This window comes from Diorhabda carinulata, chromosome 11 (genome assembly GCF_026250575.1).
Source record: "Diorhabda carinulata isolate Delta chromosome 11, icDioCari1.1, whole genome shotgun sequence".
Taxonomy (NCBI): domain Eukaryota; kingdom Metazoa; phylum Arthropoda; class Insecta; order Coleoptera; family Chrysomelidae; genus Diorhabda; species Diorhabda carinulata.
The window spans coordinates 13,900,968-13,926,218 of NC_079470.1; the positions used below are offsets into that span (position 1 = coordinate 13,900,968).

The 25,251-nt window shown below is 29.8% G+C and overlaps 4 protein-coding genes across 8 annotated transcripts in view; 3 read left to right on the forward strand and 1 right to left on the reverse strand.

The window, feature by feature from the left end:
- Positions 1-20,314, forward strand: part of LOC130899721 (espin) — a 54,977-nt gene extending 34,663 nt beyond the window's left edge. For 4 of the 5 annotated variants that reach the window (XM_057809871.1, XM_057809873.1, XM_057809875.1 and 1 more), the window contains 7 exons: positions 4,701-4,873; positions 4,944-5,077; positions 8,192-8,734; positions 11,681-12,012; positions 12,066-12,395; positions 17,460-17,656; positions 17,715-20,314. In XM_057809871.1, coding sequence (XP_057665854.1) covers positions 4,701-4,873; positions 4,944-5,077; positions 8,192-8,734; positions 11,681-12,012; positions 12,066-12,395; positions 17,460-17,656; positions 17,715-17,970 — 1,965 coding nt within the window. In that variant the 3' untranslated portion in view covers positions 17,971-20,314. The remainder of the gene's footprint in view (positions 1-4,700; positions 4,874-4,943; positions 5,078-8,191; positions 8,735-11,680; positions 12,013-12,065; positions 12,396-17,459; positions 17,657-17,714) is intronic. The other variant, XM_057809872.1, reaches the window with a different exon arrangement.
- Positions 1-25,251, reverse strand: part of LOC130899724 (uncharacterized) — a 63,481-nt gene that overhangs the window by 17,374 nt on the left and 20,856 nt on the right. The gene's annotated exons all lie outside the window — the stretch shown is intronic.
- On the forward strand, positions 21,560-23,149 carry LOC130899723 (uncharacterized). The gene is made up of 3 exons (XM_057809877.1): positions 21,560-21,614; positions 21,729-21,899; positions 22,210-23,149. Exons 1-3 carry the CDS (start codon positions 21,596-21,598, stop codon positions 23,070-23,072), a joined length of 1,053 nt encoding a protein of 350 aa, XP_057665860.1. The 5' UTR covers positions 21,560-21,595; the 3' UTR covers positions 23,073-23,149.
- LOC130899728 (uncharacterized) lies at positions 23,519-25,046 on the forward strand. Its single transcript, XM_057809883.1, has 2 exons — positions 23,519-23,692; positions 24,439-25,046. Exon 2 carries the CDS (start codon positions 24,445-24,447, stop codon positions 24,964-24,966), a length of 522 nt encoding a protein of 173 aa, XP_057665866.1. The 5' UTR covers positions 23,519-23,692; positions 24,439-24,444; the 3' UTR covers positions 24,967-25,046.

Here is a 25,251-nt window from a genome sequence, read left to right on the forward strand (position 1 = left end):
TTTTTGACAAAATTCAATCCAAAAAAGCCAATTTTTTACAAAATTGAACTCAAAAAAGATATTTTTCATTAAATAAGGTGTAGGCAAACCATTTTATAACCTAAAATTTTGTAAAAATTAGTTTCAGAAATTCCATTTTTCGATTAAATTACATCAGAGCCTTTTTTTGACAAAATCAAACTCAAAAAAGTCTCTTTTTGACAAAATCAAACCCAAAAAAGTCTCTTTTTGACAAAATCAAACCCAAAAAAGTCTCTTTTTGACAAAATCAAACCCAAAAAAGTCTCTTTTTGACAAAATCAAACCCAAAAAAGTCTCTTTTTGACAAAATTCAATCCAAAAAAGCCAATTTTTTACAAAATTGAACTCAAAAAAGATATTTTTCATTAAATAAGGTGTAGGAAAACCATTTTATAACCTAAAATTTTGTAAAAATTAGTTTCAGAAATTCCATTTTTCGATTAAATTACATCAGAGCCTTTTTTTGACAAAATCAAACTCAAAAAAGTCTCTTTTTGACAAAATCAAACCCAAAAAAGTCTCTTTTTGACAAAATTCAATCCAAAAAAGCCAATTTTTTACAAAATTGAACTCAAAAAAGATATTTTTCATTAAATAAGGTGTAGGAAAACCATTTTATAACCTAAAATTTTGTAAAAATTAGTTTCAGAAATGTCATTTTTCGATTAAATTACATCAGAGCCTTTTTTTGACAAAATCAAACCCAAAAAAGTCTCTTTTTGACAAAATCAAACCCAAAAAAGTCTCTTTTTGACAAAATTCAATCCAAAAAAGCCAATTTTTTACAAAATTGACCTCAAAAAAGATATTTTTCATTAAATAAGGTGTAGGAAAACCATTTTATAACCTAAAATTTTGTAAAAATTAGTTCCAGAAATGTCATTTATCGATTAAATTACATCAGAGACATTTTTTGACAAAATCAAACTCAAAAAAGTTATTTTGAACAAAATCAAACCCAAAAAAGTCTCTTTTTGACAAAATTCAATCCAAAAAAGCCAATTTTTTACAAAATTGAACTCAAAAAAGATATTTTTCATTAAATAAGGTGTAGGAAAACCATTTTATAACCTAAAATTTTGTAAAAATTAGTTTCAGAAATGTCATTTTTCGATTAAATTACATCAGAGCCTTTTTTTGACAAAATCAAACTCAAAAAAGTCTCTTTTTGACAAAATCAAACCCAAAAAAGTCTCTTTTTGACAAAATCAAACCCAAAAAAGTCTCTTTTTGACAAAATCAAACCCAAAAAAGTCTCTTTTTGACAAAATCAAACCCAAAAAAGTCTCTTTTTGACAAAATTCAATCCAAAAAAGCCAATTTTTTACAAAATTGAACTCAAAAAAGATATTTTTCATTAAATAAGGTGTAGGAAAACCATTTTATAACCTAAAATTTTGTAAAAATTAGTTTCAGAAATTCCATTTTTCGATTAAATTACATCAGAGCCTTTTTTTGACAAAATCAAACTCAAAAAAGTCTCTTTTTGACAAAATCAAACCCAAAAAAGTCTCTTTTTGACAAAATTCAATCCAAAAAAGCCAATTTTTTACAAAATTGAACTCAAAAAAGATATTTTTCATTAAATAAGGTGTAGGAAAACCATTTTATAACCTAAAATTTTGTAAAAATTAGTTTCAGAAATGTCATTTTTCGATTAAATTACATCAGAGCCTTTTTTTGACAAAATCAAACCCAAAAAAGTCTCTTTTTGACAAAATCAAACCCAAAAAAGTCTCTTTTTGACAAAATTCAATCCAAAAAAGCCAATTTTTTACAAAATTGACCTCAAAAAAGATATTTTTCATTAAATAAGGTGTAGGAAAACCATTTTATAACCTAAAATTTTGTAAAAATTAGTTCCAGAAATGTCATTTATCGATTAAATTACATCAGAGACATTTTTTGACAAAATCAAACTCAAAAAAGTTATTTTGAACAAAATCAAACCCAAAAAAGTCTCTTTTTGACAAAATTCAATCCAAAAAAGCCAATTTTTTACAAAATTGAACTCAAAAAAGATATTTTTCATTAAATAAGGTGTAGGAAAACCATTTTATAACCTAAAATTTTGTAAAAATTAGTTTCAGAAATGTCATTTTTCGATTAAATTACATCAGAGCCTTTTTTTGACAAAATCAAACCCAAAAAAGTCTCTTTTTGACAAAATCAAACCCAAAAAAGTCTCTTTTTGACAAAATCAAACCCAAAAAAGTCTCTTTTTGACAAAATTCAATCCAAAAAAGCCAATTTTTTACAAAATTGACCTCAAAAAAGATATTTTTCATTAAATAAGGTGTAGGAAAACCATTTTATAACCTAAAATTTTGTAAAAATTAGTTCCAGAAATGTCATTTATCGATTAAATTACATCAGAGACATTTTTTGACAAAATCAAACTCAAAAAAGTTATTTTGAACAAAATCAAACCCAAAAAAGTCTCTTTTTGACAAAATTCAATCCAAAAAAGCCAATTTTTTACAAAATTGAACTCAAAAAAGATATTTTTCATTAAATAAGGTGTAGGAAAACCATTTTATAACCTAAAATTTTGTAAAAATTAGTTTCAGAAATGTCATTTTTCGATTAAATTACATCAGAGCCTTTTTTTGACAAAATCAAACTCAAAAAAGTCTCTTTTTGACAAAATCAAACCCAAAAAAGTCTCTTTTTGACAAAATCAAACCCAAAAAAGTCTCTTTTTGACAAAATTCAATCCAAAAAAGCCAATTTTTTACAAAATTGAACTCAAAAAAGATATTTTTCATTAAATAAGGTGTAGGAAAACCATTTTATAACCTAAAATTTTGTAAAAATTAGTTTCAGAAATTCCATTTTTCGATTAAATTACATCAGAGCCTTTTTTTGACAAAATCAAACTCAAAAAAGTCTCTTTTTGACAAAATCAAACCCAAAAAAGTCTCTTTTTGACAAAATTCAATCCAAAAAAGCCAATTTTTTACAAAATTGAACTCAAAAAAGATATTTTTCATTAAATAAGGTGTAGGAAAACCATTTTATAACCTAAAATTTTGTAAAAATTAGTTTCAGAAATTCCATTTTTCGATTAAATTACATCAGAGCCTTTTTTTGACAAAATCAAACTCAAAAAAGTCTCTTTTTGACAAAATCAAACCCAAAAAAGTCTCTTTTTGACAAAATTCAATCCAAAAAAGCCAATTTTTTACAAAATTGAACTCAAAAAAGATATTTTTCATTAAATAAGGTGTAGGAAAACCATTTTATAACCTAAAATTTTGTAAAAATTAGTTTCAGAAATGTCATTTTTCGATTAAATTACATCAGAGCCTTTTTTTGACAAAATCAAACCCAAAAAAGTCTCTTTTTGACAAAATTCAATCCAAAAAAGCCAATTTTTTACAAAATTGACCTCAAAAAAGATATTTTTCATTAAATAAGGTGTAGGAAAACCATTTTATAACCTAAAATTTTGTAAAAATTAGTTCCAGAAATGTCATTTATCGATTAAATTACATCAGAGACATTTTTTGACAAAATCAAACTCAAAAAAGTTATTTTGAACAAAATCAAACCCAAAAAAGTCTCTTTTTGACAAAATTCAATCCAAAAAAGCCAATTTTTTACAAAATTGAACTCAAAAAAGATATTTTTCATTAAATAAGGTGTAGGAAAACCATTTTATAACCTAAAATTTTGTAAAAATTAGTTTCAGAAATGTCATTTTTCGATTAAATTACATCAGAGCCTTTTTTTGACAAAATCAAACCCAAAAAAGTCTCTTTTTGACAAAATCAAACCCAAAAAAGTCTCTTTTTGACAAAATCAAACCCAAAAAAGTCTCTTTTTGACAAAATTCAATCCAAAAAAGCCAATTTTTTACAAAATTGATCTCAAAAAAGATATTTTTCATTAAATAAGGTGTAGGAAAACCATTTTATAACCTAAAATTTTGTAAAAATTAGTTCCAGAAATGTCATTTATCGATTAAATTACATCAGAGACATTTTTTGACAAAATCAAACTCAAAAAAGTTATTTTGAACAAAATCAAACACTAAAAATTTTACATTTGATCACGTTTGACTTTTTGAGACAACTGGACTCAAGAAAAATATCAAAAACATAGCCAACGCCAATTCCCGTTCAAATTATGGTCGAAAAAAACATTTTTGGTCAAAATAGGCATAGAAAAATCATTTTTTAATCAATTATCGATCTTAAAAGAATCAATTCTTGATCAAATTAGTCATTTTTTGACCAAATCAAACTAAAAAAAACCATTTTTGATAAAATTAAACATAAAACATTCAATAATCGGATAAATTTCATATAAAAATAACTTTATTTTTCAAAAACTACACCCAAGAAACACTGACAAGTCAAAATTCGATCAAGTTTCACTTAAAAATCAATTTTTTCAGCAAACAAATCTCAATAAAACCCAATTAAACGATTCCGGGCAAAATTGAAATTAAAATAATTCCAAAATGGACAATTTTTCGATAAAATTTGACCAAATTAATTTCCACGAAACGATTTTTTAATCAATTATCGATCTTAAAGGAATCCACTTTCGATCGAATCGATCAAAAGTCATTTTTCGACCAAATCAAACTCAATAATCGATTATAATCGATTCAAAAAGTCAAACGTTCATGAATGTATCAGTACTACACGCGAATTCGTTGTTGTTCCCAGGGAAACAGTGTGGCCAGTGACTGTTCGAATTGTAAACCAAAATCCAACGCCGCCAAACACAGCAACTCGGAACCGTTTTATCTACACCCTCCATTGAGCGACAGATCTATCGAACCAGCTCATGCTCCAGAAAACGGTCTTTACATCAACCCCATGAGCAAGCACAGACACAGGTAATTTATCGATTCATCATTTTGAGATACCGAAATAAAAAAAAAAATCGATTTTTCGTTAATTTGACAGCGCATCCAGCAGCTCCGAAAGCAGCGCGAGCGGAGAATCTTTCTATCTGCACAATCCCCAGGAAGTCATATACAATCGAGTGAAGGATCTATTCGAAACGACTCAGAGACAACAAGGTATTTCTGCTTTGACTGGTAAGAATAATAAACAAAAAGTGTTTTACTACTCAACTCAAATTTTCAGGCAACTTTAAACAACTATAATTCAGAAACGCCGGGTGGTGTAAGAAAATTTATTCTGTCACGTCATCTACTCACCCCATAATTTTTTGTATCAAGTACTGAGACTGAAATTTACGTCATTTAACTTCGTAGTTAAAATTTCAGAGATAATTCAAAGTTAAATAACGGGAATTATCAATTTTTCTAGAAAAATTTATGGAAACATATTTTTTTATTAAAAAATTCATTATTTTGAACAATATACGTTGTTTTTAAAAACTATCGTGTTTTGTAGTTGCTTTCAATTGTCAAAAGTTTGACAGAATCGTATGAAAGTATTAAATTACACCCTGACTGACGTTCGTTACTGCACACGTTTTTTATGTTTCCATTCATAAACTAATTTTACGTTTAGGGGAGTCAGTATTGGTCAAATTAGTTCTAGAGAAGTCAATTTTTGGACCAAATTACGTTATAGCTATTTTTTGACAAAATCATTCTCAAAAAAGTCTCTTAATGTCAAAATCAAACTCAAAAAAGTCTCTTTCTGACAAAATCAATCTCAAAAAAGTCTCTTTTTGACAAAATCAATCTCAAAAAAGTCTCTTTTTGACAAAATCAAACTCAAAAAAGCCTCTTTCTGACAAAATCAATCTCAAAAAAGTCTCTTTTTGACAAAATCAAACTCAAAAAAGCCTCTTTTTGACAAAATCAAACTCAAAAAAGTCTCTTTTTGACAAAATCAATCTCAAAAAAGTCTCTTTTTGACAAAATCAAACTCAAAAAAGCCTCTTTCTGACAAAATCAATCTCAAAAAAGTCTCTTTTTGACAAAATCAATTTCAAAAAAGTCTCTTAATGACAAAATCAATCTCAAAAAAGCCTCTTTCTGACAAAATCAATCTCAAAAAAGTCTCTTTTTGACAAAATCAATCTCAAAAAAGTCTCTTTTTGACAAAATCAATCTCAAAAAAGTCTCTTTTTGACAAAATCAAACTCAAAAAAGCCTCTTTCTGACAAAATCAATCTCAAAAAAGTCTCTTTTTGACAAAATCAAACTCAAAAAAGTCTCTTTTTGACAAAATCAATCTCAAAAAAGTCTCTTTTTGACAAAATCAATCTCAAAAAAGTCTCTTTTTGACAAAATCAATCTCAAAAAAGTCTCTTTTTGACAAAATCAATCTCAAAAAAGTCTCTTTTTGACAAAATCAAACTCAAAAAAGCCTCTTAATGACAAAATCAATCTCAAAAAAGCCTCTTTCTAACAAAATCAAACTCAAAAAAGTCTCTTAATGACAAAATCAAACTCAAAAAAGTCTCTTAATGACAAAATCAATCTCAAAAAAGCCTCTTTCTAACAAAATCAAACTCAAAAAAGTCTCTTTCTGACAAAATCAATCTCAAAAAAGTCTCTTTTTGACAAAATCAAACTCAAAAAAGTCTCTTTTTGACAAAATCAAACTCAAAAAAGTCTCTTTTTGACAAAATCAAACTCAAAAAAGTCTCTTTTTGATAAAATCAATCTCAAAAAAGTCTCTTTTTGACAAAATCAAACTCAAAAAAGCCTCTTTTTGACAAAATTAATCTCAAAAAAGTCTCTTAATGACAAAATCAAACTCAAAAAAGTCTCTTAATGACAAAATCAATCTCAAAAAAGCCTCTTTCTGACAAAATCAATCTCAAAAAAGTCTCTTTTTGACAAAATCAATCTCAAAAAAGTCTCTTTTTGACAAAATCAATCTCAAAAAAGTCTCTTTTTGACAAAATCAAACTCAAAAAAGCCTCTTTCTGACAAAATCAATCTCAAAAAAGTCTCTTTTTGACAAAATCAAACTCAAAAAAGTCTCTTTTTGACAAAATCAATCTCAAAAAAGTCTCTTTTTGACAAAATCAATCTCAAAAAAGTCTCTTTTTGACAAAATCAATCTCAAAAAAGTCTCTTTTTGACAAAATCAATCTCAAAAAAGTCTCTTTTTGACAAAATCAAACTCAAAAAAGCCTCTTAATGACAAAATCAATCTCAAAAAAGCCTCTTTCTAACAAAATCAAACTCAAAAAAGTCTCTTAATGACAAAATCAAACTCAAAAAAGTCTCTTAATGACAAAATCAATCTCAAAAAAGCCTCTTTCTAACAAAATCAAACTCAAAAAAGTCTCTTTCTGACAAAATCAATCTCAAAAAAGTCTCTTTTTGACAAAATCAAACTCAAAAAAGTCTCTTTTTGACAAAATCAAACTCAAAAAAGTCTCTTTTTGACAAAATCAAACTCAAAAAAGTCTCTTTTTGATAAAATCAATCTCAAAAAAGTCTCTTTTTGACAAAATCAAACTCAAAAAAGCCTCTTTTTGACAAAATTAATCTCAAAAAAGTCTCTTAATGACAAAATCAAACTCAAAAAAGTCTCTTAATGACAAAATCAATCTCAAAAAAGCCTCTTTCTAACAAAATCAAACTCAAAAAAGTCTCTTAATGACAAAATCAAACTCAAAATAGCCCGTATTTGATAAAATTGATTTCAGGAAAACTCATTTTTCACAAAATTTGAGCCAAAATATATGTTTTTCTCCAAATAAAATCATTATTTTGAACAATAGACGTAGTTTCTAAAAACAATCGTGTTTCGTAGTTGTTTTCAGTTGACAAAACTTAGACAGAATCGTACGAAACTATCAAATTACACCCTGACCGACGTTCGTTACTGCACACGTTTTTTATGTTTCCATTCATTGTATTACGTTATTGTTACAAAACCGAAAGAATTTCGCGATACGAAATTAGAAAATTTGATATAAGATATCGGCGTTGATTTCCGGTAGGGTTCACACATTTACAAATTCTCTTTCTACTCAGCACCATCGACCATAAACAATATTATTCAAATTTCCACAAATTCCTCAAAACAAAAACACATATACATATATATAATTATCAATTTCCCTATTAATACATCACGACGATTCGTCAATGCATTGTTCGTCGCAGGTCAATCGTGAACTCAACGTACTCGTTCAATGCTCAATCGATTTATTCAATAACCTACACTGAAAAACAAGTTTCGACTACACTCAGTGTTACTGTTCGTTTCAGTGAAAGTGGAGGTTCATTCCAGCAGCAGCGGCGCCGGATCGGACGAGAATTTAAGTTCGTCCGATCTCTCCGAACGATCCGGCGACAACGAACACGACTACGAAGACATCTACACGATCAGAGAAGAAACTAAAGAGACAAACAAAACCAGATCGAGATCCAGAGATTCGGGATCGCACAGTAGATCCGCGTCATTGACTTCTTCGCATTCCGGAGGACTCGTAGTACTCGCCGCGGACAAAAATAATAACGACGAAGATAAAATCGAAGGAACAGAAATACCCGAAGAAGAACCGGAAAAAACGAAACTCGCCCAACGACATTCCCTTCCGACGAAATCCGACAACGGTAAAATCTTGAAGAGGGTCACTTCGGTTCCTTTGGAAGCTCGTCCGCCGCCTCCGCCGCCGCCTCCGCCGAAGGCTTCGCGCCCCGAAACCGAAGATGAACCGAGAGGAGCCGAAATCGTCGAAATTATCGAAGAACCGACTTTGAAACCGTCCGATATTTTGAAGGGAATGTGCAGAAGTATGTCAGCTCTATGTAAGTATTAGAAAATGTATAAAAAACAATTTTTTTATTGGTTGAACGCTGGTATGTCACTCGATAGCTTGTATTTTGGGAATTTAGTCGTATAAAAACCGGTAACGTCTTCTAGAACAGTCGTTTTGTTCGCGACGATCCTTATTTGTGTACTTTTGCTTCACACGTGCGTAGATCTTAATCTGAGGACGCCGACCGGATTATTGTTTGCTTTCCAATCTTTTTTAACATTTCTATCTTAATGGACACACTCAAGGAATGAATTCAAAGTGGTTAGACGATTTTTTCGTGCCTAATCTGCAAAACTTTGGCGGTTATAACCAAGTTCGCCTTTAGACAGTCCCGATTTAACACCTATGGACTTTTTCAAATGGAATTACGTCATTTTTTGAGGTTACGCTAACAAAATCTGTCATTTACCGAATAGTGATTGATTATTAAGTGTTTGTGTTTTTTTTTTGAGACACCTCGTATAATGAAATGTTATTTTCGGTCGGTTAGTTAAGTGGCACTAGTAAAATTTTTTAATGAGATGATGAATTTATCTCGGATTAAGCGCTTTCGAAACTGATCTGATAATTATATTAAAAAAAGACGCCAAATTCGCTTCGTTAGTTTTTGTTGTTGTTGTTTTTTTTTTATTTTTAATAAATCAACGTCTGATAATTAAATAGTGAGATTGGTGCTTTAGAAAATGATTCGACGATAACTTATTCAAACTGATTCTTTTCGCATCTAGAAAATTTACCGGGCGTTCGTTGTGGCAAATTTATGATTCGAATCCTCGAACATAACCTCAACAAGGTTCTGAATCGGTTTAAATTTCGTCGCTGGGTGATCGATATCGATCGAAATAAATATTAAAAATCAATTTTTCTATTATGTTTTGCTTAAAAAAACATTTATGGTTAAATTGATTTCAGAAAGAATCTCAAAAAACCAAAAAAATGCCTCTTTTTGACAAAATTCAATTCAAAAAAGGCTATTTCTTACAAAATTGGACACAAGAAAGATTTTTCACTAAATAAGGTTTAGAAAAACCATTTTATAACCCAAAATTTTGACAAAATTAGTTTCAGAAATGTCATTTTTCGATCAAATTACATCAGAAACATTTTTTGACAAAATCAAACTCAAAAAAGTCTCTTTTTGACAAAGTTCAATCCAGCAAAGACTATTTTTTATAAAATTGAACTCAAAAATATATTTTTCACTAAATAAGGTTTGGAAAAACCATTTTATAACCCAAAATTTTGACAAAATTAGTTTCAAAAATGTCATTTTTCGATCAAATTACATCAGAAACATTTTTTGACAAAATCAAACTCAAAAAAGTCTCTTTTTGACAAAATTCAACCCAGCAAAGACTATTTTTTATAAAATTGAACTCAAAAATATATTTTTCACTAAATAAGGTTTGGAAAAACCATTTTATAACCCAAAATTTTGACAAAATTAGTTTCAAAAATGTCATTTTTCGATCAAATTACATCAGAAACATTTTTTGACAAAATCAAACTCAAAAAAGTCTCTTTTTGACAAAATTCAACCCAGCAAAGACTATTTTTTATAAAATTGAACTCAAAAATATATTTTTCACTAAATAAGGTTTGGAAAAACCATTTTATAACCCAAAATTTTGACAAAATTAGTTTCAAAAATGTCATTTTTCGATCAAATTACATCAGAAACATTTTTTGACAAAATCAAACTCAAAAAAGTCTCTTTTTGACAAAGTTCAATCCAGCAAAGACTATTTTTTATAAAATTGAACTCAAAAATATATTTTTCACTAAATAAGGTTTGGAAAAACCATTTTATAACCCAAAAATTTGACAAAATTTTTGGGTTATAAAATAACCCAAATATATATATAAAATATAAATAAAATATAAAATATATATATATAAAATAAATAGACTCAAGTCATTTTTTGAACATACCAAACTCGAGAAACTTATTTTGAACAAAATCAAACACTAAAAATTCAAAATTTGATCACGTTTGATTTTTCGAGACAACTGGACTCAAGAAAAATATCAAAAACATCGAAACGACAATTCCCGTCCAAATTATAGTCGAAAAAGATATTTTTGGCCGAAATAGGCATAGAAAAGTCATTTTATAATCAATTATCGACCTTAGAAGGATCAATTCTTGATCAAATTAGACCAAATCAAACTCAAAAAAACCATTTTTCACAAAATTAAACTCAAACTAATTTCAAAACAAACCAATTTCCGATCGACATGTACCCAAAAAAAAAACATTTTTGACCAAAAATTGTACTCAAACTAAGTCCTAAACGATCCTAAATCGGTTTAAATATCATCGCTGGGTGATAGATCCGGCGATTAGGATGGCAACACCGAATACATAGTGACACTGATACAACTTTTTCAAAATCTTTCAAAACTCCAAATATTGTCCAAATGATAATTTTGTACCTAGCGGTTGTCTAGGAAGCGTTTTCGGTGATTTGTCTCGGCTCATCCGAAAGGTTTTTCGAAATCATTTCAACACCGAGCTTCCTCACAGCGACATCTTTTGTCAAAATGGTTATTTAGTTCGTATTTCCACCGTCCGATCTTTTTTTTCCGTTTATCGTGGGAAAAATAACGTTTTCTAGTAAAACCGCGATTTATCCGATTCCGGGGATCGAAATTTGTTCAGTCGAACCGGATTTTCGTCGATAATTTCCCCCGAAACGCGAACGGTTCTGTCGCTATTTGTAATTTACAAGTTTCGAATATAATTTTTGGGTTTCTAGGTAAAAAAAAAAAAACATAAATCGCGTACACAAATGAATAAAATTCGATTTATTAGTTACGGTAAACGCGCCAACATGCAATTAATTCAACTTTTGCACCACATCTTCGTATCAATGAACGAATAAGAAGTAAAAGTAGATTAATAAGAACCGTGTTTTCGTCCCCCACCCGCTAGCCGCTAGACGTTTGAATTCGTCCTGTTCGGATCTCACGATCGTCAGTCTAGATGGAGACGAAGCCGACAAACACGCTCCGAATCTAGTGAACAAACAGAGGGTGTTGCCTTTCGTCCCCCCATCGTTTCCGGGTTCATCTAATTCCAACAATTTAATCAAACCGTCCGAGTATTTGAAAAGCATCTGCGATAAAAGATCATCGTCGAGCCGCTCGATGAGAAGCTTGTCGGAAAGCGAAGACGCCGAATGCTCCAAGTTCGAAGATAAGAAGGATACGAATAGAAGCGCCGGGCCTCCTCCGCCTCCTTTGCCGGATCTGCAACCCAGAGAGGTGAGTCTGAAGGATATTTTATGTAGATTGTTAAATTTGAATTTTGGGTGCAGGAGGCGAATGCCGAAATGGTTAAGAAGCAGAATCAACCTCTGTCGGCGATCAGCATCCAGGATCTCAATTCGGTTCAATTGAGGCGGACCGAAAAGGTGGCGGCTTCTAAAACGTTTTCTGCTCCGACGAGAAGCGTGAGTTTGCAATGTCTTCAGAGCGAACCGTTTTTGGCGCAGAAAACTGATCTGATCGCCGAATTGAAAATGTCGAAGGACATAACGGGGATTAAAAAGATGAAAATCGAGAAAGCTAAATGCGAGGAGAGCAAAGAAAAGGAAATATTTTCGGAGATTACAAGGCAATTGACGACCACCAAGTTTGTCGAAAAGGTGAGATAATTAAATTAATCAATTACTTTGGAAACAATCTTTTTCATGAAGGAACCAAATTTATCTTTGTAAATAGTCTATTCCATAAAAAAATTGTCATTAAACAGTTTTATTTTCAAAATAAAACGACATTTATCTATGGAAACAGTCCTATTTCCAAAAAAACTGATATTTGTCTTTGAAAATAGTCCTTTTCTTATTCAAACCGACCATTTATCTTTGGAAACAGTCCTTTTCATAAAAAAACGTCTTTAGACAGTTTTATTTTCAAAATAAAACGACATTTATCTTTGGAAACAGTCCTTTTCATAAAAAAACTGATATTTGTCTTTGAAAATAGTCCTTTTCTTATTCAAACCGACCATTTATCTTTGGAAACAGTCCTTTTCATAAAAAAACGTCTTTAGACAGTTTTATTTTCAAAATAAAACGACATTTATGTATGGAAACAGTCCTATTTCCAAAAAAACTGATATTTGTCATTGAAAATAGTCCTTTTCGTAAACAAACCGACCATTTATCTATGGAAACAGTCCTTTTCATAAAAAAACGTCTTTAGACAGTTTTATTTTCAAAATAAAACGACATTTATCTATGGAAACAGTCCTTTTCATAAAAAAACTGATATTTGTCTTTGAAAATAGTCCTTTTCTTATTCAAACCGACCATTTATCTTTGGAAACAGTCCTTTTCATAAAAAAACGTCTTTAGACAGTTTTATTTTCAAAATAAAACGACATTTATGTATGGAAACAGTCCTATTTCCAAAAAAACTGATATTTGTCATTGAAAATAGTCCTTTTCGTAAACAAACCGACCATTTATCTATGGAAACAGTCCTTTTCATAAAAAAACGTCTTTAGACAGTTTTATTTTCAAAATAAAACGACATTTATCTATGGAAACAGTCCTTTTCATAAAAAAACTGATATTTGTCTTTGAAAATAGTCCTTTTCTTATTCAAACCGACCATTTATCTTTGGAAACAGTCCTTTTCATAAAAAAACGTCTTTAGACAGTTTTATTTTCAAAATAAAACGACATTTATCTATGGAAACAGTCCTTTTCATAAAAAAACTGATATTTGTCTTTGAAAATAGTCCTTTTCTTATTCAAACCGACCATTTATCTTTGGAAACAGTCCTTTTCATAAAAAAACGTCTTTAGACAGTTTTATTTTCAAAATAAAACGACATTTATCTATGGAAACAGTCCTTTTCATAAAAAAACTGATATTTGTCTTTGAAAATAGTCCTTTTCTTATTCAAACCGACCATTTATCTTTGGAAACAGTCCTTTTCATAAAAAAACGTCTTTAGACAGTTTTATTTTCAAAATAAAACGACATTTATCTATGGAAACAGTCCTTTTCATAAAAAAACTGATATTTGTCTTTGAAAATAGTCCTTTTCTTATTCAAACCGACCATTTATCTTTGGAAACAGTCCTTTTCATAAAAAAACGTCTTTAGACAGTTTTATTTTCAAAATAAAACGACATTTATCTATGGAAACAGTCTTTTCTCCAAAAAAACTGATATTTGTCTTTGAAAATAGTCCTTTTCTTATTCAAACCGACCATTTATCTTTGGAAACAGTCCTTTTCATAAAAAAACGTCTTTAGACAGTTTTATTTTCAAAATAAAACGACATTTATCTATGGAAACAGTCCTTTTCATAAAAAAACGTCTTTAGACAGTTTTATTTTCAAAATAAAACGACATTTATGTATGGAAACAGTCCTATTTCCAAAAAAACTGATATTTGTCATTGAAAATAGTCCTTTTCGTAAACAAACCGACCATTTATCTATGGAAACAGTCCTTTTCATAAAAAAACGTCTTTAGACAGTTTTATTTTCAAAATAAAACGACATTTATCTATGGAAACAGTCCTTTTCATAAAAAAACTGATATTTGTCTTTGAAAATAGTCCTTTTCTTATTCAAACCGACCATTTATCTTTGGAAACAGTCCTTTTCATAAAAAAACGTCTTTAGAAAGTTTTATTTTCAAAATAAAACGACATTTATGTATGGAAACAGTCCTTTTCATAAAAAAACTGATATTTGTCTTTGAAAATAGTCCTTTTCTTATTCAAACCGATCATTTATCTTTGGAAACAGTCCTTTTCATAAAAAAACGTCTTTAGACAGTTTTATTTTCAAAATAAAACGACATTTATCTATGGAAACAGTCCTTTTCATAAAAAAACTGATATTTGTCTTTGAAAATAGTCCTTTTCGTAAACAAACCGACCATTTATCTTTGGAAACAGTCCTTTTCATAAAAAAACGTCTTTAGACAGTTTTATTTTCAAAATAAAACGACATTTATCTATGGAAACAGTCCTTTTCATAAAAAAACTGATATTTGTCTTTGAAAATAGTCCTTTTCTTATTCAAACCGACCATTTATCTTTGGAAACAGTCCTTTTCATAAAAAAACGTCTTTAGAAAGTTTTATTTTCAAAATAAAACGACATTTATCTATGGAAACAGTCCTTTTCATAAAAAAACTGATATTTGTCTTTGAAAATAGTCCTTTTCTTATTCAAACCGATCATTTATCTTTGGAAACAGTCCTTTTCATAAAAAAACGTCTTTAGACAGTTTTATTTTCAAAATAAAACGACATTTATCTATGGAAACAGTCCTTTTCATAAAAAAACTGATATTTGTCTTTGAAAATAGTCCTTTTCGTAAACAAACCGACCATTTATCTTTGGAAACAGTCCTTTTCATAAAAAAACGTCTTTAGACAGTTTTATTTTCAAAATAAAACGACATTTATCTATGGAAACAGTCCTTTTCATAAAAAAACTGATATTTGTCTTTGAAAATAGTCCTTTTCTTATTCAAACCGACCATTTATCTTTGGAAACAGTCCTTTTCATAAAAAAACGTCTTTAGACAGTTTTATTTTCAAAATAAAACGACATTTATGTATGGAAACAGTCCTATTTCCAAAAAAACTGATATTTGTCATTGAAAATAGTCCTTTTCGTAAACAAACCGACCATTTATCTATGGAAACAGTCCTTTTCATAAAAAAACGTCTTTAGACAGTTTTATTTTCAAAATAAAACGACATTTATGTATGGAAACAGTCCTATTTCCAAAAAAACTGATATTTGTCATTGAAAATAGTCCTTTTCGTAAACAAACCGACCATTTATCTATGGAAACAGTCCTTTTCATAAAAAAACGTCTTTAGACAGTTTTATTTTCAAAATAAAACGACATTTATCTATGGAAACAGTCCTTTTCATAAAAAAACTGATATTTGTCTTTGAAAATAGTCCTTTTCTTATTCAAACCGACCATTTATCTTTGGAAACAGTCCTTTTCATAAAAAAACGTCTTTAGACAGTTTTATTTTCAAAATAAAACGACATTTATCTATGGAAACAGTCCTTTTCATAAAAAAACTGATATTTGTCTTTGAAAATAGTCCTTTTCTTATTCAAACCGACCATTTATCTTTGGAAACAGTCCTTTTCATAAAAAAACGTCTTTAGACAGTTTTATTTTCAAAATAAAACGACATTTATCTATGGAAACAGTCCTTTTCATAAAAAAACGTCTTTAGACAGTTTTATTTTCAAAATAAAACGACATTTATCTATGGAAACAGTCCTTTTCATAAAAAAACTGATATTTGTCTTTGAAAATAGTCCTTTTCGTAAACAAACCGACCATTTATCTTTGGAAACAGTCCTTTTCATAAAAAAACGTCTTTAGACAGTTTTATTTTCAAAATAAAACGACATTTATCTATGGAAACAGTCCTATTTCCAAAAAAACTGATATTTGTCTTTGAAAATAGTCCTTTTCGTAAACAAACCGACCATTTATCTTTGGAAACAGTCCTTTTCATAAAAAAACGTCTTTAGACAGTTTTATTTTCAAAATAAACGACATTTATCTATGGAAACAGTCCTTTTCATAAAAAAACTGATATTTGTCTTTGAAAATAGTCCTTTTCTTATTCAAACCGACCATTTATCTTTGGAAACAGTCCTTTTCATAAAAAAACGTCTTTAGACAGTTTTATTTTCAAAATAAAACGACATTTATCTATGGAAACAGTCCTTTTCATAAAAAAACTGATATTTGTCTTTGAAAATAGTCCTTTTCTTATTCAAACCGACCATTTATCTTTGGAAACAGTCCTTTTCATAAAAAAACGTCTTTAGACAGTTTTATTTTCAAAATAAAACGACATTTATCTATGGAAACAGTCCTATTTCCAAAAAAACTGATATTTGTCATTGAAAATAGTCCTTTTCGTAAACAAACCGACCATTTATCTATGGAAACAGTCCTTTTCATAAAAAAACGTCTTTAGACAGTTTTATTTTCAAAATAAAACGACATTTATGTATGGAAACAGTCCTATTTCCAAAAAAACTGATATTTGTCATTGAAAATAGTCCTTTTCGTAAACAAACCGACCATTTATCTATGGAAACAGTCCTTTTCATAAAAAAACGTCTTTAGACAGTTTTATTTTCAAAATAAAACGACATTTATCTATGGAAACAGTCCTTTTCATAAAAAAACTGTCGTTAAAGAAAATCTGCTTCAAAAACAAAGCGACTTTATCTTTTGCAAGACTTTCTCTTTTTAAAAACAAATCGATATTCGTCGTCAGAAACCGCCTTTTCTTTGAAAGGTTCCATCTAGTGCTGAACGTTTGAATTATAAACCTGAGAGGAATCGATTTTGGGGCGTTTTGAGCGTCGAGGTAAATAATAACCTCTCAAAACAAAATTTTTATTAGGTTAGGTTACAATCTTTGTTTTTTGACATTTTCACGATGACCTCAACGATCCTAGTCGCTAAATAGATTGTTCAGAAGAATGGAACGTATCCAAACCTAAAATCACTTTAAAGTTTCTCACCCCACTAGATCCCCAAATCAAAATAGGAGCAGAAATTTAACTTTGTTTTCAAAATACCATAAAATATAAAATACTACCCATTATAGGTAAGATTAGTACGACAAAATGGCGTAGGTTATAAGGGAGGAAATAAACAAAAAAAAACTATTTTTTTACCTAGGTACCAGAAAAAGACAACACGGGAAATATAATACCAGAGTGGAAACGACAAATGTTGGCAAAAAAAGCTGCCGAAAAGGCTAGGAAAGAACTAGAAGAAAAATTGCTGAGAGACGCCGAAGAGAAACGATTAAGAGCCATACCGCAATGGAAACGGCAATTATTACAAAAAAAAGAAGAAGCCGAATCTAAAATGCGGTAAATATATATACCGCAATTATAATTTTTGAAATAATTAAAATATTTATCTTTTTAGATCAACCCTGTATACTCCGAAAGTAGTAGACGAATCAAGGATATCGAAAAAACTAGATTTAGATAATAATAACACGACGTCAAACGATAGAACTACAGAAGATAACGGTTACGACGATGTTAATAACGACGAAAGCATCAAATTCGAAAACGAAAATAACGAAACGGAAGAACAGTCAGAAGAAGACACTCCTAATATCATCCCTTGGAGGGCGCATCTGAGGAAAACTAACAGCAAATTGAATCTGTTGGAGTGAATTAGCCATTCGTAGGTAATCGTTTAGAATAAAATTATAACCAGGACTTCCTCGATTAATTAAACATCTTGTAATTATTGAAACTAAATCGATTAATAATATGACAGTGACAGATTGCATGATTAGAATCAGGAATACCACAATAACTGTAGTGTGATTTAAATTTTGACGTTTATCTAAAATTCATTTTCCATCTACTGACTACTTAATCGTATAGGTAAAGGCTATTTTATAAGAGGGAAAGAATAATGACAAACGTAGTCTCGATATACTATTTATTAAGTTAGTCTAATAAAAGACACGTGCAGATACAATAAAAATTAGAAATTTAAATATTAATTTCGTTCTAATACTTTGTTTTAATGTATATCAGACTTTTTAGTTTTATTAGGTAGGTTCTGGTTCTATATTTATGACAGTTATATAAAAAAGAAGAAGAAGAACATAAATGATTTGGATGAATCATTTCAATTGAGTCGATGTGTGGTAAACAAAAGCTTTTGTCGTAAATTTTTGTGGTTTGTGATCGATTTTAAAGTAAGAAATTTGCTCCCAGAAAGTGGATTTGTTAGTTTTTTTCCCACTATGCAGGGATGTGTTCAGTGTAGGCAAACGGTAAATATAATCTTAAAACTTGTGGAAAATGAGAAGGATTCTAACTAAAGCTGTTTACATCTAATGAAAAGAAGTTTATTTCACTTTAAGTTTGTATACTTATGCTGTCACTGGGTTATCATTTTGCAGCCTACTTGATAAGGTACGTGGTTAATGAAACAAATTACTCGTAATAAAAAAATAAAACTTTAATGCCAATAAGAACAATAAATCTTACATAAAACTGGGGCCTGTCGAGGCACACGTCGTGCGTATGAACTCTTTTATACATTACATTACAAGTTAATTTCAAAAAACTCCCTTAATTTAAGCACAAAATCAGTACATTTTGTAAATTGGTTTAAATACTTCTTGAAGACTAAATTAAAAAAAAAAAACAGAAAATACTCGGTTTCAGCTGTATTAATTTCACTGAAACAAACGTAAATTGTATCTATGAAGTTCTATTAACATCATGAAACAATAAAACAACTTCCTTACCGGAAAAACGAAGAAAAACTAACACACATCCGAGAAAATCAATTGTTTACCTATCGGCCGCCATTTTGACGTAGATTAGCTGTTTTCATAGATTGACTTATTTAAACCCAGTGTGTATAATTAGATTTATAAATAAATACGAACGTAATTAGTGAAATTATTAACCTCCATTTGCTATTATTTATGTTTTTCTTCGTTGATTTAATGTATATTATTAATTTATCAAACATATAAAGCGAATTTCAATTTGTATTTATATAAATATTGTCTTCATTTAGTTCGTCTATTTACATAATGTTAAATACAGATACAGAACTAAAATAATGTTAGAGAAGCTACATTGAATCCGAAAATGTTTAGGTGCAGATAAACAACGTTATTTTAAGTAGCAGAAAATATTTTTTAATCAAAATTCATCAATATACTATTAATATGAAATAAAAAATGACGGAGGTCTTCCATCATGATACGTAAGCAACAATAACTATAAGAATATTCGAGATCGGGACAATATGATCATGATCTAATCCGGATCACTTTCATTATTGTTTGTAAATCGATTATTTCATCGGGTCTTAGTCATATGTTATGATCCTTTCATAATTTCCATATATATAATACTTCTATATGGACATTTTCTATAAGTTGAAGCTGTTCTGACTAAGGAAGACAGAATGGCATCGATTTCTCTATTCTCCGAGGTTCCAGCTCGGTTCTGTATATTATCAAGCATGCACAGTATAGATAAAGTGCCTCGAACCATACCAACTGTCTATATAGGAGTATAACACATATGATAACTTCGTATTGAATAATTAGTGATTATTGTTTACTTATACACGTTTTATTATGTTTTTTTGATATATTTTCAGAACTTTACACAACCTATTTTTTATTATGAAAAATTTTTTTCAAAGCATTTAGGATCATATTGAAAGGAGACATAAAGTAAAGTGGCGGCTTCCAGAATTTACGTAAAACGGTTAGAGGTAGAATATTCAAATTATACCAGGTATTACTAAAATTAAAAACTATCTATAGATTGCTGTATAAATTGAACAAAAAATAAAAATTGTAACTGTAATTTTTCAACACATTTAGTCAATATATTGTGATTTATTGTATTTTTTGTTAAATAAAACTCCATTATATTATTAGCTTAAACTATTGTTTATATTTATAATGTGCTTTCGAGGTTTGGGTTTGTACAAAATTATTTTGTATGTATAAGAAATAAATTTTTTAAAAATATTGATTGTTGTATTATTTCTAATCACAGTAAGTATATTATGTTGAAAGAAAAATCCTATTTAAAACACTAGAAAAGTTCCTGAATGGGTAAAATAGAAACGAATTGCTTATAATCTACTTGCAAACTAAATCAATAAGTAAAGACAGAGGATTTTAAGACTATAATAAACATTATGATATTTGAAAAAATATATTTTAGGAGAAATATAAAGAACTAAACATCAAATGTTGCTTTATACAATGACTAACTCTCTTATAGTTTTACAATTGAAGAAAGAAATGTGTTATACTTTAGAAACTAAGAATTACATTATTTTAATCAAGTTCCAATAATATTAATAACCCTATATAAATACTTTATTACGTGAAATTTTACCTGAAAGCAAAGAAAAGATACGAAAGTTTATTCCTAAATCAATCTACAAACGCTTACTATAGCCTCTAATTCTTCTTCTTTTTATTATAATCCGATGACAGCTTCACTACAGATAATCAGACAATTATTGTTGACCATAGATAAATATATCATCCCAACTAGTAGATAATTAAACAAATACAATTTCTTCATACAATCAAAAAAAAACAGAATAAATAAGTACTAAATTAGGCAACTCACAATAAGTGATTGGATGAAGTGTCGATTATAGGATTGTAAACAATCGTGAAGTTAGCCCCTTGATTTCGTTATTTTAACATTTCATGAATTGTCTGAAGTTGGCTTTCTAATTCAACGTCCAGTTCATTTTTATCGCCACGGGGAGCCAACTTCACGCTTAATATACGATTAGCATTAACGAAATTTAAAAACAAAATATAATCAGGGGGCTAACTTCACGGATGTGGAATTATTTATGGTCTAATGAGGAAGAGACAGAGACGAAATTGATAAATGTGATAAAATGCGAGTTATTAGTGCATATAAGTAGAAGAGAACTATTTGATTTAAAATTTGGAACAGTTTTAATTTGAAAGCGTTTCATAATGACATAAAGGGAGTCTTAATTAATATTCGGGATAAATATGTAACGGAAAACCAGTATGTTTTTTATCTTATACTTGAATAAATATAAATACAATATACAATAGTTTATTTATTATTATGTCGATTTTTTGGGACCTTGAGTAGTTTTGTCATGAATACTTTTGTTGTTATTTTATCATGATTTAAGTGTTAACCTACCCTCTCAATATTTACTTAATACGACCAAAATGATAAGAAAAATACGTTACTGATATTAATTTGCAGAATTATTGTAAAAGTCACAGTAGTTGCAAAAAGATGAGAGTAGATTTTACAGGTAAGTAGAATCATAATAATTAGTTTTTTGATTAATATGAAAATATTTGTTAGGTTAGGTTTGTTTATTTGTATTATATACATGCTTTTTTACGTTTTCTTTTTCATTTTTTAGTTATGGGATTTCAAAAAATTCTATTAGTGATTATTATTATTCAAGGAATCTCTTCGTATTATATTTACAACGCAGATACAAATCAAGTTCTATCTTACGCTACATTAAATAACTTACCGGAAGGATTCAAAATTATACGAGCTCCTAAATATTTATCCAGACGAAATAAAAGTGAGTGATTTTCGTAATTTTTCACATAGATTTAAATAAATACACCGTTTTTGAATAACATCTAGTGACGTAAATATTTTTGATTCGACTTTGATTATATATCATCTAAACGCTGCATCTATTCTGACACGTGATTGATTACGTCAGCAACTATACGTTATGGCTAATATTCCCGACGTCGGCATGTTTGACAAATTAAAAAATTACGTTATTAGTATACGAGGGACTACACATTTGTTCTAATATTATTTTAGTTAAAAATATTTCGAAAAATAAAAGGATGGAGTTTCATTTGCTATAATTGTTTCAGAAACTGATACCCGGGGACTGAGTTGTCCTAAACAGAAATTCATCTGTGACGAACCGTATGCTAAATCATCAACGTACCAATTCGAATGTGAATACGATACTCAATGTCCGAACAATTACTTGTGTTGTAGTCAAAATTGCTTCAAACACAAAGTTTGCTCGAAAGGCGTATTCAGAAGCATTAAAAACCCATATTGGACTTCTAACTCCAAAAACAATTCGATTTCTTTAGACGCCGAATCGAAAAAATGCCAAAAATGGCCGTTTCCTTGTTCAAATATTTATCCTGAAAGTTTTTCATATCCATTTAAATGCGAATCTGATACACAATGTCCAAAATATTATTTGTGCTGTCGACAAAATTGTTTTAAACATAAAATTTGTTCAAAGGAAGTTGTGTACGTAGAAGAATTGAGAAAAACAGAAAAAACTGCTAAAACTACTACCCTAGATGGCGGAACAACGCAAAATTCCGATAGTTCCACTGCGGATTCCGATTATTCAACTGCGGATTCCGATTATTCAACTGCGGATTCCGATTTTTCAACTGCGGATTCCGATTATTCAACTGCAGATTCCGATTATTCAACTGTGAATTTCGATGGTTCAAATGCGGATTCCGATTTTTCAACTGCGGATTCCGATTATTCAACTGTGAATTTCGATAGTTCAACTGCGGATTCCGAAACTTCAACTGCGAATTTCGATGATTCAATTGCGGACTCCGAAAGTTCAACTGCGGATTCCGATGTTTCAACTGCGGATTCCGATAGTTCAACTTTGGATCCGAATGCAATTTATCCAGAATTTTTTTATAGTGAAAGTGTCGAAGTCCTCAACGAGGATTATAGCGAAGGAAAATAGGATTTAAAAACGTTAAATGTTATTTTTGATAAGATTATACTTTTTTTTATAATAATTCATAATAAATTTTGAATAAATCGGTGTGTTATTTTGGTTTATGGGAAAAAATGATAACAATCTAGCGTATAATGATTGCGGTTAAATAATAGCAATTATACGCGAGTAGAAAACTGTATTTTCTCTACGACTTTACAAAAACGGGCTGCTCGGCGATTTCCGGTTGTTTTGGGGTCGATAACTGGGTTTTTTGACTCGAGGTTAACTGCCTCAAGTCTTGTTCTAACTGTTTACAACCATTCCGAGCTTAAATACCATCGGGGACGCATTTTTTCCTTCGGGAACCGCGTCTTTGATGGAAGTTGCCACCAAGGTTGCGATTAGAAAATTAACACATCGTATATATATAATATTGCGCTTAAATAAAGTTGAATTATTATTATTGAGAACGTGTGCGGGCAAGTTGGTGATTCAATATTGCTGACATTTCGATATATTAGTCAGACTTTCAGTGAAATTATATACCTTGATAAGATAAGCTGATGGAAACGTCTTACGCGATTACACTTTTCGTATTGCATCAGTAATTGAATGTCATTTGGAACGTGCATCCTAAATTTACCGTAAGTTTTTATAAAATTAATTCCATCTATTTAATCCAAAATTCGTCCAGGAAAAGGTCAATTTTAACGAATATTTGTTCTTCTAAACTAAATCTCTGGAGGAAACCATTTTCTTTGGTATTTGCTACTTTCTTTACCCAATTTTTTCTCTAGGTGGTTCGGGATATCTTGAATATTCGTATTTATGGATGCTTCCAATTCCAAACACTTCCCCTCAACCTCGACGGAAATCTTCTTGCAATTAATCCCTTTTTTCTCAAGTATCTCCATCATTTTTGCATAAATCGTTCGATCGAATGCCTTTTCATAGTTTATTAAACTCCTCCGTATCAGATTTTGCACCAATTGCTTCTGGTTTCGTAATTCGGTATCAAGCAGTTTGAATTTTGCTTGCACGTGATCAAAATCCGGCGTTTTACCATCTTTTAGACGCGTTATCCTATTTGGTTAGATTTCTGATCCTTCCATTGCTTTCTATGTTTATTCCTCTTCATATGCATTGGATTGAATCCACCAGGAAGCTCTTTGATGTTCCAATCTTCTTCTAGTGTAAATTATCTTCTTTTTTCTTGACGTGTAGCACCAAAATTGGATCCATTAAGATCAATACCTTCGAAACATCAACCCGATTGATCAAAAACGTTTTTATTTGAATTTGGTTCGCTTCAAATTGCTCCGTGTTCGATCCATTATGAAGGCTCAGGCCTTTGGAAGTTAATTATCTCACGATAAATTCCTGTTTGTAGGTTGAAATGAAGGTAATTTTCTACTTCATTTTCGGACTGTATCAAAGCGCGATCGGTGACCAGCTATTCGACTTAATGATAAAACCCGAAGACTACGGAGCAGATGACATCGTCGACCAAAGCGGAGACGGATCCTTCGAGGATTATAATCAAAATGGTAGCGGATACCAGACGACGGATGATGAAGATTTCTTCAACGATCCACGTGGATTTTCAACCGTTTCGAATAAATCGAACGACGATAATGATGATGATGATGATGATGTTGATAACGGAAGCGGATATTTCAAGCTCGATATTACGTATAATGTTTCCGCGGAAATGAATTCGACCGTTGAACAATCGGATAAAGATTCGAACAAAGAAGGTTGGGAATTTGAGGCGAATGAAATTAAGGAAGTCAATTGCGTTTCTAAGGAAAGCCCAAATGAAATAAACGCGGATGTAATCGAAATAATAAGAAGTAAAAATATGAAATGTCGTATATTTACTAATGAAATTAGTGATAATATCATTATATATTGTTAGTTTTGTTATCTCAAACTTTATTTTTATCTGTAGATGTTTATAATCGAATAAATAAATAAATACGACTGTATATAAAACGATTTAGTGTTGTTGAGGAAAAATCTCTACCTTAAGGTATATAAATACCTGTGAGTCCGGTTCTGCTTAGTCAATATCTGTAAACTTGGTTTGAATGTGAATTTTTCGTTTCGTTTATTTTTTTTTTTTTTGGATATTGTGACATTTTTCATAAAATTTCGAATGGATCTTTCGAAAGTGAATTAAATTAACATTAAAATACCGAAA

Excerpts from the sequence above, each read along its gene's own strand:
- LOC130899723 (XM_057809877.1), top strand. Across the intron at positions 21,900-22,209 it reads TTTATCCAGACGAAATAAAA|AAACTGATACCCGGGGACTG; the intron begins GTGAGTGATTTT and ends TAATTGTTTCAG.
- LOC130899728 (XM_057809883.1), top strand. The coding sequence starts at position 24,445 with ATGAAGGTAATTTTCTACTTCATTTTCGGACTGTATCAAAGCGCGATC.